The 17387-nt window shown below is 37.5% G+C and overlaps 1 protein-coding gene across 1 annotated transcript in view; it reads right to left on the bottom strand.

The window, feature by feature from the left end:
- ITSN1 (intersectin 1) overlaps window positions 1–17387 on the bottom strand; it is a 138764-nt gene that overhangs the window by 16227 nt on the left and 105150 nt on the right. Inside the window, exons 27-30 of the mRNA XM_042789009.1 lie at window positions 12694–12815; window positions 12089–12094; window positions 9438–9549; window positions 5224–5415 (exon numbers count right to left, since the gene is read on the bottom strand). Of these exons, the coding sequence (XP_042644943.1) occupies window positions 5224–5415; window positions 9438–9549; window positions 12089–12094; window positions 12694–12815 (432 nt within the window). The remainder of the gene's footprint in view (window positions 1–5223; window positions 5416–9437; window positions 9550–12088; window positions 12095–12693; window positions 12816–17387) is intronic.

Here is a 17387-nt window from a genome sequence, read left to right on the forward strand (position 1 = left end):
CGGCACAGAGCTTCCTTCTTGCTGCTCGGGCCGGCTGCCGCCGAGGGGTCAGGCTCAAAAAGGTAGGTGGGGCACGAAGAAACAGCTGAGAAACTCGTGCTAGAGAATGGAGCCAAGTCCTGTGACCGGGGAGCACCACAAGGAATCCAACACCGCCTAAACGCTCTGCGCCCGCTTGCTGTAGGACAGCTACCTCGGGTATAAACATCTTTCCACCTTTAGACACTAACAGCTACCTTTCCTATGAAATGCTTAATTAAAACTATTCCACAAGATTTAACTTGTTCTAAAACCTGACTTCTTATTCTGTGATGCTCCACAGGATTAATAGAAGTTACAGAAGAAGAGTTAGAGGTTTGATTCAAGCTAGTTTCTGCCTCTACACAGACATTGCAATCTGAATTTTTGTGCTGAGGAGGAGCACTACAGGGCTACAAGGGTAATCCTTGGGTTTTGTTGTGTTTTTTTTTTTGTTTGGTTGGTTTGTTTGTTTGTTTGTTTGTTTTTTAAAAAAAAAAAAAAAGAACTTTCCAAATCAAGATGTATGGAAAAGGGAGGGGAACAGAACTTGCTGTAACAAGCTACAGAAATTTGTTGCATATATCAGAAGTATGTTTACACATACTATCGTTACTAGGTTACACCAGATAGTTAACTCTCACATTTTCTCCTCACATGGAAAATAACTCCACATGAATCCTTATCTATGGTAAAGAGCTCCTTTGCAATCAATCAAACAACAATTAGAAAAGCCAATAAAGTTTGAGTGGGAAATTAAGTCTTCATGAAAATAATTTATAACTGTAATCAGAACAACCTTCAGAAAACATCCTTCCGGGGTTTGGAATCGAAAGGTCACCTTAGTAATTGCTATTTAGCCAAGTAGCAGCTTGTTATCCAGTTGTCTGTGTGCATGCACTTAGCTTGCAAGTCAACTGATTAAATAATATTCGAGATATGTTGTCCCTGGATTTACTGAAGTTGCCTAAAAAAAAGACCTAAAAATAAGCCACTTACTGTAATCAGAAGAGGACTGCATATAAGGAGCCATTTAACAAGAAGTTAAATCGCTGGAATCAATAATGACAAGGAACTAAAAAGAACTGCTTTAAAAGCAGGGAACAAAACCAGAACATGCAGTTATTTTGCTGCCTTGCAGGAAGGTTATGGTAACAGGCCATTTTAAAATGTGTTCAGTGAGCTCACAGGGACTGAAAGAGATGCCACTGAAGCTCCAACAGAACTGAGATTTAAATAGAACTGATTCTGAATATAAAGCAAAGTGTTCTTGATAAACCCACATTTCAGACTCGTGAGTTGTCTTGGACAGAATTAAAGTATTAGAATTGATATTAACAAATTCCCTGAAAGAACATGCATGGGAATTCTTCCTCAGCAGCTGAATAGAGAGGAATTTCTTCTCAAGGTAAACAAAAAAACTGTGAACAAAAAACCACCACCTGGAATGGTCTCTAAATCCAGTCTCCTCTGTACCCCTCAAGTGACAGCCCCTGCGCAAAGGGAAAATATACTTGGCCCATGAAAATTAATATAAAGAATGCATTCAATTGACCAGGAAACAGCGAGACTGATCTTTTTCTTAATGTTAACTTAAAATAAAAATAAAATTGAAAGTCATCTGAATGGTTTCTTATTTTTGTCTATACAAGCCTTGTTTCAGCCTTGACTGGGATAAGTGTTGGCTTTGCAGCCACAAATTCAAGGGCAGAAGAGCGTGGGCACATTTCCATCACAGGAGGCCACTGTGCTTTTGGAAATAGGTTTGCTTGCTGCAGTCTGGATCTGCGGCTGTGGGAGGGGACTGTGTGCCTTCAGAGGTTTAAGGTCTTTTCTGATGAACCAGGAAGGAGGAGAGAGGGTCCAAAGTGGATTGAGACACAACCCTGGAAAATTATTTTTTTGATGGAAATAACCTAATTTCTTTATTAAAGAACTACTTTTATACTCCCTTTCTCATATAAACAAAAATTCCAGACAGGTAAGAAAGAGTAAGTGCAGTATCCTGGTCCCTGCTACTGGAGGGAAATCGCTGATTGCAAGGAAGATTAAACACTACCATGCCAAGCTATAGTAGCACACTTAAGAACTTTAATAACTGAGTAAATAAACATTATAGGTATTCCAACAATGCATGTCAACATAAGCCACAACGGTTTGAATATCTTTGTCTAAGCCATTTTAAATGTGTTTCGAAGTTTTTGTGAATTATCTGTTCTCAGCAACAGACTGATTGGTAAAGCTGTTGCTCTGTTGAGTAGGACACAGCGCTCGTCTGTCTGAGGAGCCCTGGCAGGACACACACCAGCGTGTGCGTGCGGGTGGGTCTACAGGGGGACGCTCTTTTCTCTTCAGTGGAAAACTGACCCCAGGAACTTTCAGGTCACTGTGATTTTGAAAATCTTTCATGAGACACCACTCTCAGCCTTTTTAAGAAGCATGTTAGAAAACATATAGCCTGCAGATTATCTTAATAGCTTTATTTTTCTTTTCACTTGAAGTAACGGGGGGAAAAAAAAAAAAGCAGCATCTGAATTCCCTATATCCAAATATTGCCAATATTTCAATATACAGAGAATGTATGTTTCTGGCCTGAAGTCCTAAAAAGCAAAACATCCCTTAGGACAAACACTTTTAGCAAAGTTATAAATCTTTCAACACAACAGCTCATTATGGGGAAATAGAGATATCCTTTCATTAAAATAACATTTTAATGCACACAATATTGAAATAGTGGCATAAAATCTGGCTACATCATCCTCAGTAAGCAAAACAATGGGCACTGAAAATTACAAGTATTAAGTTCTTTTAAATTTCTGTCATATCAGGCAGCATATTTTTCAGCAAGTGGCTACAATGAAGATTTTTTTTTTTATGGCAGAGTGGTAGAAGAAAAATTTGTGCATGTTAAATACTAATTCTAAAAAGAAAGAAAATCTGTGCAATGGTGCACGTTTCAAGACTAGAGCTTCTGGCACAAAACACAGAGCCTAAGTCAATGTAAACCCATGGTAAAACAATGAAGAATATTTAATTCATCTACCAGTAAAGTGTCAAAAAATAGCAATTGATTTGTATCATGTAGAAATCACTGAATAGAGAAAGAAAAGTGCAAAAGACTGCAGATACTCATGATCAATCTGAGTGATTATATTGAAATAATATTCAAAGAAACAAGACGAGTGTCATTCTGAAATTAAACATGTGGGCTTCAGGCTATTCTGGTGGCAAATTCATGACATGCACTAATGCCACTTGGTGAATTCTGTGTGTACACAGCAACAAGACAACAAACACATTTTAATCTATCTTTTATATGAAGAATTTAATTATCTATACATGTAACTGATTTTAAAGGCTGTATTACAGTTGTTAAAGCTGCAGGTTTTTATATATTTATATAATTTACATTCATATTGATGAAATACTGAAGTGCAATTGAATAAGGAGCTTCACTTGTTCTTTGCACCACATGACAGGTCAGAAGGAGGGAGATGGGGTAAGATTAGAAACGCTACAACACTGCCAGCATGAAATTTAGAAATAAATGAAATACATAAACCAGAACATAACTAAATAGTAAAGTAATTAGTAGAAAGCTATATTGTGCTTGAGGCATTGGGAAGAGAGGGTTTCTGCACTGACAGCACCAGGCATTTCATCAAGAGCTTGTAACTAATGCTGGAAAGACAAACATGGCTTAGCTACAGCACATTTACTACATAAACTTGACTGTAAGCTCCATTTAATATTAATTTGTATAAATTCCACAGTCTAGTTTAAAAAAATGTAAACATTGGAAATTAATTGCAGGGAGATACTTCTATACATTCTTTCTTGTCAGGAAAATTACTTGTTCAAAATGTGTTGTTCCATAGTCATAAGAAAGTAAAAATGAGAAATCAAACTTCATGTAACCAAGATGGAAATAAAGAAGTTAATTCTCAAATCCCACATGAATGTAGCATTCTATTGATTTCTGATATGAAAATTCAAAAAACCAAAACATCTGAGACAAACACATACCAGGGTGCTTTCTAACTGTATGCAGCTGCAAATAATGTGCAAAATAAAATTAACATAACTGGGATAACAACATTATGCAAGGTTAATGTCTCCTGCATTGGAAGGAAGTTAACGTCTTCTCTCCACAATGTATTACACACTCAACAAGGAACACCTGATACATACAATACAATAACTACAACAAAATACCTTATCTGTAATTAGGCACATTTAAAGTTCCTTAAACTGATTTAACTCCTTCTGTTCTTTTGTAATTAAAATAAAAAAAAGAAAAAAATAAAATAAAAAAAAAGACGACATATTGACAACACTGGACAAGTGAACAATAAAAAAGAAAGATACATAAAGTCTCAAATTTATGGACATTTGGAACAATTTTAATAGCACATGCAGCATTCCTTGATAGTGGGTCTTTTTGCACAAACAAAATTGCAATGAAGAAATTTAATTTATACTTTTCCTTTAAAAGGCTACAATATATATTTTAAAATAATTTTTAAACTACTGAAAGCACCTGTGCAAAGGTGGAAAAATTAGTTTGGTAACTCTGAAAGCCACAAAAGGACCCACTATCCTCTGATTTTTTTGTGTTTTTTTTTTTTTTTTTCTTTTTTGTTTCATTTTAATTTTGCGTCTATATCTGTAGGTAATTAACTCAAACATTGCGATTACATGCAACTAATGTAAAATGAGGTAAACTGCTCTGCAGTGTGTTCTTCTACTCAGAAGGCAGTAGATGATCATGCTGGAAGTCACATGATCAAGGCTGCATCTCCCATCATCCCTCTGGGCAGTGATATGGGATAGTGGGTCTCTTTGAGGACTTTCAAGCCTGAGTGGGGGATGGACAACATATGATTCCTAGAAAAAGGAGGAAAACAACACATAAGCAAAACAAAACAATGAGCAAATTCAAGCTAGGAAAATGAGTCAGGCATGTAAACAGCATGGTGCAAAAATGATAAAGGGTAACATGCTACAAAGGGGATGGGAACTAAAAATAAAACAAAGATAAAATAAGGTTTGCATTACAGAAGGTCTTCAAAGAGACTTTGACAAGTGCAGCAGTGGCAAAGCTTTGAGTTCTGCAAACCACAGCAGAATCACAGCAATGCTGCATGTTTCATCTCAAAGTACTACACAAATAACCACAGCACGGCAGCACAGAGGGTCACTTACATTGCTGGCTTGGGTCCATGTCTGTTGTCAGCTTCACATAGTTGGATGGAAAGAGACCCACTTGTCCATTCACCTCCCCTTTCCACCAGTCTGGGTCTTCCTTGTTAAGGACGTTTATAATCTGGCCTTTATTGAATGCTAGCTCATCGTCATTCTGTGCAGTGTAGTCATACATGCCAATTACTTGGCACACTGTAAGATAAAGGAAGAAGTCTATCACACTGGGAACGTTTCAGCAAAACATAAGCTCCGAGTAAACCAACTACAAACACTACAGATGTAACGGTATAGTTCCAAGATGCTACGCTGATCTGAACCGGTCCTGCCCCTCTCTCCTGTACTAGTGTTTAGCTGAGCCCTCAAAAAATTGGTTCAAGGTGATTTAAAAGAACCAGAGTTTCCTAGCAGCAACGCTCTCTCAGGCAGCTTACTGAGGGGTCAGGGTCACACTGAGGAGGGCAGAGCACAGCAGTGCAAACTGAGAACACTGTAACCTGCCTGGAACTCTACCCAAGATACTTTAGTTTGGAAGGGCTCAGCAGGAGAGGATTGGGAAAATTAAAGATTTTAGCAACAAGTCAAACCCTTCAAGGATGTTAGCTTTCTATTAACACTTCTCTCTTGCTTTATATATATAAATATATATTATTTTTTGTTCAATTGGGTTTTTTCTCACAATGGCACATTTGTTGCACATTTATAAAAACTGCATTTTGTATCCTTGCAACCTGCTCTGAAAAGTATCCTTTTCACTAGAACTGGTCAATGGACAGAAAAGTGTGGGAAACATTTTAAGTTCCACTACCTGAAGCCTGAAAAAGGCACTCTAATTTAGCACTTGACATGCTCAACACAGCTCTCTAATTCAAGAGAAAGCCAATGGTCATATCGTTATAATACCACTGAGGTGTTAGGAACACAAAGATCTCAGAAAGGATAAGAAAAATAAAAAGCATTGTAGGCCATTTAGGCTGCCCTTCTGGCACCACAGGACTGCTTCCAGCAGCCTATTTTCTACTTCCTTACTGTGAAATTCATCAAATCTGACCGGTTCTCAGAATACAGCCATTTCTGTCCAATTATAATAGAGCAGTTTTCTTAATCCTCTAAAGCAGCAGGACTGTTTCTTTAAATATATAACTTCCTCTATTTCTCTGATGTTTTCTCTACGCCAAGTCACAGGGCTCCTGGTATTTTGCCTTGAGACACAAGACTTCTATCTAATTAGCCTTGCTGTGAGGTTCTCTCCACTATATTCATCCTAAAATCTTCTTTTATTTGCATTCTTGTACTCAGCTAGAAACTTATTTAAATCTGTCAAATAGTTCCTCTCTTTTTTTTGTAATTTGTATTTCAGAAATTATTCAACTCCTTTTAGTTAATACTTCGTGCCTATTCACAAAGATCATAATCAAACAAACCCCACATTTAACAGGCCTCTGCATGTCTCAGAATTTAGCTTTGTTACTTGCAAAAGGGGGAAAAAAAAGTAACAAAATTTTTAAAAAGGGGCACTCACTGCCATTTATAACCCCTAGCATATCAGTTAACCAAAGCGTACATTTCCCTGGCATGCTGGAGATAAACCAGTCTTTGTAAAGTAAGGTATATTATGGTGTACTCCTGTTTTAGGTACTTTTGTGCTAACACAAGTTCAAATGTGTGAACACCACTGATGTTCACGTTTCACTTTACAGACGAATGAATCTGCTTTACAACATTCTTCTTACAGGTTTACAGGTTATTGCTAACATTAAGAACAATAAAAAATTTAAGCTAGATCATGCCTGAAAACAATACGGACATTAACAGATTTGTAACCCATTTTAGAGTTAATTTCTTTCAAGAATTTTTCATTCAGATAATTTTCTTCAAAGAATTTTATGAAAGGTGGTGCTGTCCAGTAGTATCATCGGAATATCTAAATAGTGCAATGGGATCCCAAGAATCACCTTAAACTTGTGGATGTAATTTCAAAGACTTCTTGAAGAGATAGGACTCCTCAACTGAACCAGAAGCAGTGACCTCATCCTGATCTTATTTACACTTGGTCACAAAGCTTAGAATACACCTTAGTCCTATAGAGGAAGCTCTTATAGTCCAGAAAGAAAGTTGTTCACTTAAACTCCAAAAGCCACTGCTAACTACAGAAGCAAGCTATAGCCTACCTTCTCCGAGCCCCAGTGCTTTTCAGCTATTGTTTCCTTTTTAGAAAAATTGTCTACTGATTAATGCTAGTACTACTGCAACAGTAGAGGGAATCCAGGTTCTCATACAACACTAACAATCAGTAAAATCTATAAAGTTGTATGTCTTTAAACAAGCAGAATGGTTGAAACACATTTCCTGCTATTCCTATGTTGTGAACTTCCTTATGCTTGACTAGCTCCAAGTAGCAGTAACAGTTCTTTTCAGTTCTCAACACCAGGAAGGACATGTTCATGACACAAGTTTAGAAGGGAACATATACAAAACAGTCCGAAATTAAGAAAACCTCAAAGTATAAAGCAAAATTGCCCATGCAGCAGAATTATAATAATAAAAAAAAAAAAAAAAAAGTTGTTAAAGTCATGCAGTTTGTATTACAGTATGGCAGATGGAGAGCATAGACATCAAAAAAAAATGACAAAAGAAACAGAGGTTTTGATTATACTAGTTTCTCATGGATCCCCTACCTTCAAAACCCAGACAGTAATGGCACACTCTCAGACCCTTCACGATGCACCACCTTGAGCATTATTCAACCCTTGTAGATGGTTTTCTTCAGGCTTTCCATTTCTTTTGCTATAGTAAGCCTCCCTAGTAACATACTACAGCTGTGAAGATGCTTCTCAAGCATTAAGCTCTTAACCTCTTACATCAACCACACAGTTAGTGAGGCCATCTATCATAATGGAAAGACAAGATTCTTCCTCTCATCCTCCAAAATGAAAGGTCTCTAACAAAGTTGAATTTGATAAAAATGAATGTCATTAAGATTTTGATGTTCTGTAGGCAGTGAAAAAAAGTGTTGAAAAGTTTATTCTGTAAAAAGTTTTATTAGCATGTGTAAAAAGTCCCAAACTGTCAAACCTGAAGTAATTTAAAAAAAATTTTAAAATCCCACCATATTGCCTTATAAAAGTATGCATCTCAGTGCCAAGTTACCATTTTAACTGCAGGACCCAAACTCTTTACAGAAGTCTGATTTTCTGCATATTTATGACTACCATCAAAGAAGCCAATTAGCACCAATTACAACATTTGCCTTCTTTCATATGGTATTTTTATTTATACGGATGACACATGAAACTAATACCTCAGTGTTTTATTCTAGTTCCATAAAGTGCATGCTAATGCTTTATACATATTTAAAGGAGAAAATGATGCTCACCACAATTTTTCCTTTAGAAACATTTATTTCATTTTAATGATAGTCAAAAATTGGCCTGGGGAAGCAGCAAGCTTTTGTCCCCTGCCACCCCCAACTAAATCCAAACAGATGATAGACAACCATGTGAAGTCTTCTAGGTGGCTTGTGGAAGAAAATACATCCATTCTACATGTTTTTGATTGACAAGGATCCTCTTTACTTAGTACTACACCAACTCACAAGCCCCAAATGGTTCAAGACTGAAACAGTCACGAGGAATGCACTTGTTCTCAGTCTTCTGCATGCCTTTATACCTTGCAGAGGACTGACAAGACTGTTTGATATTGCCTGTGGTGGAGCTGTAACAAACAGCTTTAAAAATATAGTGGTCTATCACTCTTGTGTGCTTTCATAAAACTTAAAATAAGTAGCTATACAGGAAAAAAAGCTACATCTTCATTTGAGTGATTTTCTCACACTTCATCTTTGGAAAAATCAGAAGTTCTGAATGAGAGGTACCTCAAGTGCTAAGCCCATGGATCATCCTGAACCTTTAAAAACTCTTTTACTACAATTAGTGCAAAGAAATAGAACTGAGAATTTGAATGCTTTAAGATGTAATATCACAGATGACCTTTTAGCACTCAACAGTTCATACTTGAGGGACCACCTACATAAATATACAGACCAATTGTATGTTTTTTTTCATTAAAAAAACCCCCATAAATTAAGAGTTTAACCAAAGTGACTAGTATAAGAGATACTAAATATCCTATTGAAAGTCCATAATTATTTTTAGAAGTCCTACTGTAAGTGACACACATTACAAAAGCAACTTTGTTAATGCAACCACATTGCTTACCTGAAGGTAATGCTGTTGATTTAGGTAGCTCGGTTGGTGTAGTTTTACTGGTACCAGGGCTCAGAAGTTTTACATAATTAGCAGGGAACCATCCTATCTGCCGTTTTTTTCCCTCGTGCCTAGTAAAAAAATCAATTCTTTTAAGAGGATTAAGCACATCAGTAGAACCTTAGACAAGGCAATTCAGTCAATATTTTAACTACTTGCAGTCACAGTGACTATTTTAGAAAAACACATTTAATAAGGAAGTAGTAAGCTAATTTGGTGGCATAGTTTAGTATTATGACACTTCTATTATGTGAAGTAAGCTTTCATAACGTACAAACAGTAGTTTATAATACCTAAACAGTAGTTATTTACTACTAATTTGAGTGAATTTTCACTTAACAGTGTTCCTACTTTGTGTGCTTTATAAGTAACATTACAACCCTGATTCTCCTGAAAGATTTCTCCTGATTCTGTTTAAACCGTAACTCTAGAATAATAGGCAACTATTGCATTAATGCATGGCAGCATTTAAGTGCTTTTTCATTATGCAAAGGATTGCATTTAAATAGATTGTGATAGTTTAGGTAGAGATTAAGAATTCAAACGACCTCTTTTCTTTTAAAGAAATAATATCTACACTTTTTAATAGTCTCTTCTGCTCAAACAACAGAGTATAAACATATGTCACATTAGGCAGGTTTCAGAAGAACAGCAAAACATTAAGGCAAGAAAAAAAATGGGTAAAGTTTGGATTCAATACAAAATCCCGAAGCCAGATTCCAATAAAAAAAAAAATAAGCTTTGGCAACTACAGATACATATAAATGGACACTCCAAATGATCCTAATAAATAGATGTTAAGGTTTTGGAAAGTACACTAGACGTTCTCGTGCCTACCTAATCAGAGAGCATCAGTACAGAAGGGTGGTGCGCCCAGGCATGGGGTACACGTGGTCCCCGTGGGCGTGCTGAGCGCAGCAGGTGACCCCACGCCTGGCCTGCAGCAGCGCCCTCCCGCCGGTAACGCGGCCGCAGGGAGTCACTGGCAGGGACGGGATACAGGGACAGAGGAACTACAGGCCCGAGCCAGGGTGACAAAGCTTGCGTCACCGAAGCAGGATAGGAATTTGACAGGAACAACCCCTTGTTATGTTGCCAACTGCATTGTTCATTGCAAATAAAATCAGAAGAAAAATCCTTACTGTAACAAAGTCTATGCTATAACTTTGAATCAAATCTCAGCTTTTACATCTATTAAATCTATGTTAAGAATTCCTTTAATGATTTATTCTCTTTTTGAGTTGTTAGAATAACGTTGAAATATTGAGCATGTAGCATTTAGCCTTTAAAAACAAAATAGATGTTAATTTTAGTGAAAAAAAGGTCATCTAACACATGTACTATTCTTTAGCTACTTCCTTTCCTCTCTTTTTCGTTACTGAAGTGCATCTAGATCATTCGTTTTAAGATATTCAGGAGGACTGCATTAAACCCAGCAATGTAATGCTTAACACATTTGCCTTTACCTTTACTCTGACCCCTAAGACAAGCATCATCAAAACATACTTGAGGTTGAAGCTGAACTGTACATACACTTCTAAACAATCTACCATTTTGAAATTAAATGCGTAAAGAAAAGTTAATATTAGTGCCCTTCTTCAAATCTTGTCATCATTCCACTACTTTGGAAGGGGGAGGGGATGGGAGCCGTGTTGCTGCTTTTATTTTTAACCAATTCCTCAATCCGTTTCACCATACTGGTGCATTAACCTTTGTGCTCACATAGTAAAGGAGCAGGAACTAGTATTACAGTGTTGGAACAGGAGAACTGAAAGAATAGGTAGGGACTGCTAATGAAGAAGAAAACAACTTGTAAAACCATATGCAAGATTGTAAGGTATCCAGAGCTACAAATGACTATTTACACAATCAAAAATTAATTTTTTAGTAAAACTTCATATTAGCTGCTAAGTGGTAATTGTGACCACTCTTGCCCAGTGAAGCTTATTTTCTATCTTAACATACATTTAATGTGAGACTCTTTCAAGCCACAAGTTAACAACCACGTAAAGGTTAGTAAGAATGAAAACCAAAGCAATCCTGGAAGATGATTTCTCCACAAAAGATGAAAAAATATCACCAGGAAAGGCAAAAAGGGGAGCTAGTAATGCAGAAATAATATTTAAGTTAGTTTGAGCATCTGCATTGCAAAAATAAATCAATTACATTCTTTCATGTAATATTTCCTGTTAAAAAAGCAAAACCAAACAAAACCTCATTCAGCGGTACTGGAGAGGGAAAAAAAAAAACAAAAAACAAAAAACAAAAAAACAACAACAACGTTTTGCCAGTGGAAGTCATTGAGAATCAAAGTTTCCAAATTGTCAAGTTCTGCTCTTAAAAAAAACCTGGTTAAAATGTTTTATTATTGCCTTCTAATACAATACTATAGCTCTCTCCTATCTGATGCTTGCAACAGACACCATTCTATTCAATCTTCTACATTAAACTGAGTTGTTGCTGAACTGAGGACACCTCAGCAACATCAGACTGGTACTCTGTGCTGTCACGTTCATTAAGCAACTTGAAAAAGTGGTGGCCATCTTACAAACACCGCTGCTGTAAAAGTCTTCTCAATCTTTCAACAAAAGGGGTAGCCAGACTTTCGCCTGAGGCAATTTCAGAAGCTTCTTAGGAAGACATTCAGGACTGCACATCCCAGTATTTCTTCCGCTTCCACAGTGCACACAGGTATCAGCGACTCCACGCACGGTCACCGCTGGAACGGGACACGCCTGCAGGCCCGGCCACTTAACCCAACAGGCCCTCACACTCCCGCTGCGCTGCGTGGCTGGCTTTGCCCACCCCCTGACATGACAGCTGCTTTTTTGCTCACATGAAGGGCACAAGGATTCAAAAGCAGCCAAAACAATGCACCCTAATATCCACTCCTTCCTTAATTCTGAAGGGTCTCCAGGAAAACGTACAAGGGAGAGGATTGCAGGCTGGGTCTGATTCATGAGATGGGTATCCGTCACTTATAACAAGGCACAATGGCTTCCTCCTGCTGTCCTCCAAAGTTATTTCAAGTTCAAGGAACTGGAATATATGTATATTTTTGCAAAGGCATTTTATTTGTAAATGCTTAGTTGCAGAACATTTTCAAAATTATTTATCATCGATGCATTCATCATTCTGAACTATTCAAAAATTACAGATTTTTTTTTTTTTTACACAGAATTTTATTTCAAAAAAAACAGTAACTAACTTGGAGCTCTCCTTCCCACCAGCCACCTGGATTCTTCTTTCTGATAAGAATCAACTGACCAGGAGCAAGAGTAAGCTGTTCTGGACCCGTTGCTGTGTAAGAGGCAATAACTTGGGCAATTTCTGTTGAAGAGGGGGGAGAAAAAAAAAAAAGTTAATTTGAAAAAACCTGAAGACATTCTATACAACATTAACTCTGCTATTATCACTGGCACAGTATATCCATTTTGTATTTCTTTCCATAGTATTGTTATATACTTATGTAGTTGTATGAAAACATATGGTAATTATGAAAAAGATCAGAAGTTCATAGCACTACAGGAATAAAACAAAGATGTAGCAGCTCTATGGGTAGAATATAAAAAAATATTTGAAATGACCATCATCAGGTCTATATGGCTCTTAAAAGTCTCAGTCCTAATACTGTTTCCTAATAAATACATTTTTTGGAGCACCAGTTTGGACTAAGCTCCCTAAAAACAGGAGATACATCTTGTTATAACATAATGAAAAGGTTGTAGTAAGAGGTGCAAGCTAATGAAGGGCTGCAAAACATTTTTCACCACTAGACTAGACAAAAAAATTAACATTTTCAAAATGTAACAAACAGGATTTATTTTGAAATCTTTTTTCCATGAACATTAATATGAAACTGGTGCCTTATTTGATCATCCACCAGCATGTATCTGACACAGAGTAACCATGAGCTCATAATTATCTCTCCATTAAATTAGCCAAAGCAGACAACAGTTTACTCCACTTTACAGTGGTTGTGTAAAGACAGATAACTTAATCATCATAAAGTCTGGCAGGGTTAACCTGTTTTTTGAATCAGTTTGAATCGACAGGAGCTTATTAGCAGCTGTAGGTATTTTGATGTCCTATCTATAGCTTTTAAGTCAGGTTTAGCATGTCATTGAACCATGGTTAGGGTGATGGAGAACATGCTTAAAACTGTGCTAATTAGGGACCTTTCATAAACAGAAGATGGTAGCTTTGGGAACTTTTTAGCTTTCGGTAAACTAAACCTTTTAAGCTGCTACATTTACATAGTCCCTTTTTAGATGTAAAGGGTCTCAGACACCCAAAGCAGCACAGATGTAGTAGTGTTACTGCTGAAAACTCCACTTTAGGATCCCAGTAAACAGTCATTCATCACTTAAGTATTCTCCTTAACAGAATGATCTAGGGATTGTTGGGTTGTTTTGTTTTTTTTTTGGGGGGGGGAGAGGCAGGAATTTTTTTGTTTTGTTTTTTTTTGAAAAAACTTCCTTGGAATAGCAAATTCTAAGCCTGCTTCTAAGACAATGGAAGTTTTTATTTGACAATGTATCAAATAAAATTGGGGACCATCAAATAGCCAATGTGGGCACTGACTTTGACTGGTTATGGTTGTGGTCTAAGACTATCCTAGAACAAGCCCACAGCAGAGCTAGTAGTAGTACAAGATCACAGAAATGTGTCTCAACTGCTTCAGTGCAAAGGCAGCCAACTTAATTCAAAACCTCAGCAATTCTCTGATCACAGATCAGTAAACTGCTTGAGGCTGTAGCTTTTATTTGAAAATCCTGATAAAAAACTCTGTATCAGTTATTTTCACTTACGATTACTGTTTGTACGCACTTTCAATGTAGTCTATCCTAAAAATCTGGAACTAGAAGACTAAGCAGAGAAAGGTCACACCTGCCAGTCTGTCCCTTTATAAAGGGGCAGAAAGCAACGCGACGCTGAGCGTGGGGTGGACTAGCAGCCGACCCAGCAACACCAGCAAAAGGGACTGAGGCCGAAGGGAGCACGCACAGAGAAGTGGTCTCCAGCTTCCCCACGTGCAGCTGCACTAAGAAAGTAACACAGTGCTGGGCACTGCCCTACTTGGCCCTCTACCTCAACAAGTGCCAAGCTTCCTGTGGCCAAGAGAAACAGCAAAGGCGCTCAGGAACAACACATCACCCACGGGCTGGGAGAGGAGGGGGGAGTCTGCTGGCAAGGCTGGGCAAGGCAGCAATCATTGAAAAGGCAGTTGTAGGCAGAAGAAACCACAAAGCCAACTCCCTTGAAACAGAGGGAGGTTTTGTTGCAGGGAAGAAACAACAAAGTGATTTGAAGACCGCCAGGAAAACAATCGGATGGTTTACTTAAAATTTAGAAGAAAACGATGATTAGGAAAATTAAAAATGGCCAGAGAAGCATTCAAAATATAAATGAACAACATAAGCACGACGAAGAAGCAGAGAGATGACAAGCAATCTGAGGTCACTGCAAGTGATGACACACACGGAATTAAAAACGGCAGAACCTCCCCCATGGTAACTCAAAGAGGGGAGAGGCAGGCACACAGGGGTAGAACCAAACAGGTGGTGAAAAAGCCAGTAGCTGACAGTTAGAAAGATGTTTTAAACCTGGATCTGGAACTTAGACAACACACACAGTGTGACATCAGAAGACAGAAGAGAGAATTTCAAAGTAAAATATAGTAGGTGATGATAGAAGAGCAGAAAGGTTTACATAGTGAAAAGCAGCACAATCTGTCCTGTACGAAGACAAAGCAAAGCAAGCTATTTGGCAGGAAACATGGCTATACTGCTAGAAAATCTGCGAGCTCCCTGCATTTGCAGGTTTTTCCACAGAATCACATTAAATCCTCCACCCTAGAGACATTCTGGAGGCAAAATCAACACAAGCAAACAAATTAACTGTGGGAGTTTGTCAAAATTTTTTTTTTTTTTTTTAAGATCAGGCAAAAATCTTTCTCACTATCATGGCAATTATAATATTCAGTATATCATACCAAAAGAGCAAAAAATCTTATACCTTGCATATCTCTCATAACAAGAACTTCCTCATTTTTATCTAAAAAAAATGTGATTTACAAGGCTCCAGGTATCAGATATCCTCTTTCACCAGCCAGCAGCATAAAGAATTTTTACTGTGGATTGTGTGTTAAGTTACAATACGAATTACAAGTTTAACATTCAGCTCTTGCATATCACAGAGAGGCAGAAAGTTAGAGAAAACAACTCAGCAAAAAAGTTAAGAAAACAAAAATAGCTTTCCTTCCAGAAAGATTTTTAAATTTTGATTTATTTAAATATTGAATTACTTAGAAGAGATCCAATTAAATTACAGCCTAGGCCAAAAAATGCAGCCTCTACTAAAACAGGTACATTTAGAAAAAAAAAAAAAATAAAATAAAAAATGCCTTCTCACAGATATAGTTGTCCTCATATTGCTGCTTAAATTCATAGTTTCTTTTCCCTTGCTCTTCAACACACAGTTACCAACTCCCACCCACTCATTCCACTGGTTCCAGAATAAACAGGAATATTTCATCTCGTTCATTAGCATTTCACTTATTTTGGCTGAGCACTTCCAGCTCATTTATAGCAAAAACATCCATGAACCTCCTTGCTGAAAAATACGCAGGATTATTCCCAAACTGTTCTTAAACTCCAAAAGCTTCTGAACGCAGCTTTTGTCAATATCTCTCCAGTCTCCACTGGAAGTTCAAATCCAGAACACCAGCAATTATAAGGCTGGTGCTCTAGGCTGAAGTCTTGTCATTGACCATTCTCCCACGCATGGCAAAAGCAGCCAGCCCTTTCAGCATCTTCCCACTATTCCTACTAGGTATCAGTTCCAGAGCTTTTCCAGATCTCTATTCTTGTCTGACTCTCAAAAAAACTATTTTGAATGATGCAAATGAAAGTTAGAAAGAGCAGGAGTAGTTTACTTCCAAGTCCTTCTTTCCACTGATGGATCAGTAAGATTTGATGAGAGCAGGCCATTGCTCTTATGTCAAGGTAAAATAAACCAAATGAAGTTGGGGCTGCTGCAATCTACTCTCCCCCCTTTCCTCTTACACAGTGAACCAGTTCAGGAAGACAAAACAAAACCTCCTCCCCACAAAAGAAAATATGCATATGCACCTGTGCATGGAAATAAGGCAAGATTTGGTAGATCACATCCCTGAACCACCTGCAACTGAACAAGCCTCAGAGCAAGGGAGAGCATAGAAGCATGAAGCACCCCATATTTACTTTGTTTCAGCTTAATGCGAAGTCATCTCTTCGGTACAAAAGCAAATAAATACACCAAAGGGAAAAAGTGTCTTCTGCAAAGTTTACAAATGCTTGCCAGTGGCAAAGAATATAGTTTTCTAATGATCTTTGGAAATACAATAGTTGATTGGAAGAACAGAACCCACCACCTCAAGAGCCAGGGAACCTCTTCCTAGCCAAAAAGTAAACTGCAACATGATCTTCTGCAATATGATCAGGCTTGACAGGCAATAAGCTACATAGATATGGATACACGGTATGTGCTCTTGAAAATGAGAAGCAGGCACAAGAGCTCACAGAGCCTAGGTAAACCATACTGTGTAGTATTCTGGGAAAAATGGTGTAAAACCACAGGGTAAGAATGTGTACCTCCATTTTCAGAGGCACTGGTAAACTTGGGCTTTTTGTTGGCTTTCACTGTTCTGTTCATCAATCTATCACAAAGTTTACATTCATTTTTGAGCAAGCAGATTTTTATTCTCTAGCTACATACTATTTAGTGATTGATACATGCTAGATAGAATGATTGACAGATTATGCATTATTTTATTGTAGACAGCAGTTTTCATCAGTAGAAATTACTACAAAATGACCAAGAGCAAATATAATTTATTTTAATGGACAAGATTTTGTTGCC

The sequence above is a fragment of the Tyto alba genome, unplaced genomic scaffold, assembly GCF_018691265.1.
Source record: "Tyto alba isolate M040663 unplaced genomic scaffold, T.alba_DEE_v4.0 Super-Scaffold_14, whole genome shotgun sequence".
NCBI classification, from domain to species: Eukaryota; Metazoa; Chordata; class Aves; order Strigiformes; family Tytonidae; genus Tyto; species Tyto alba.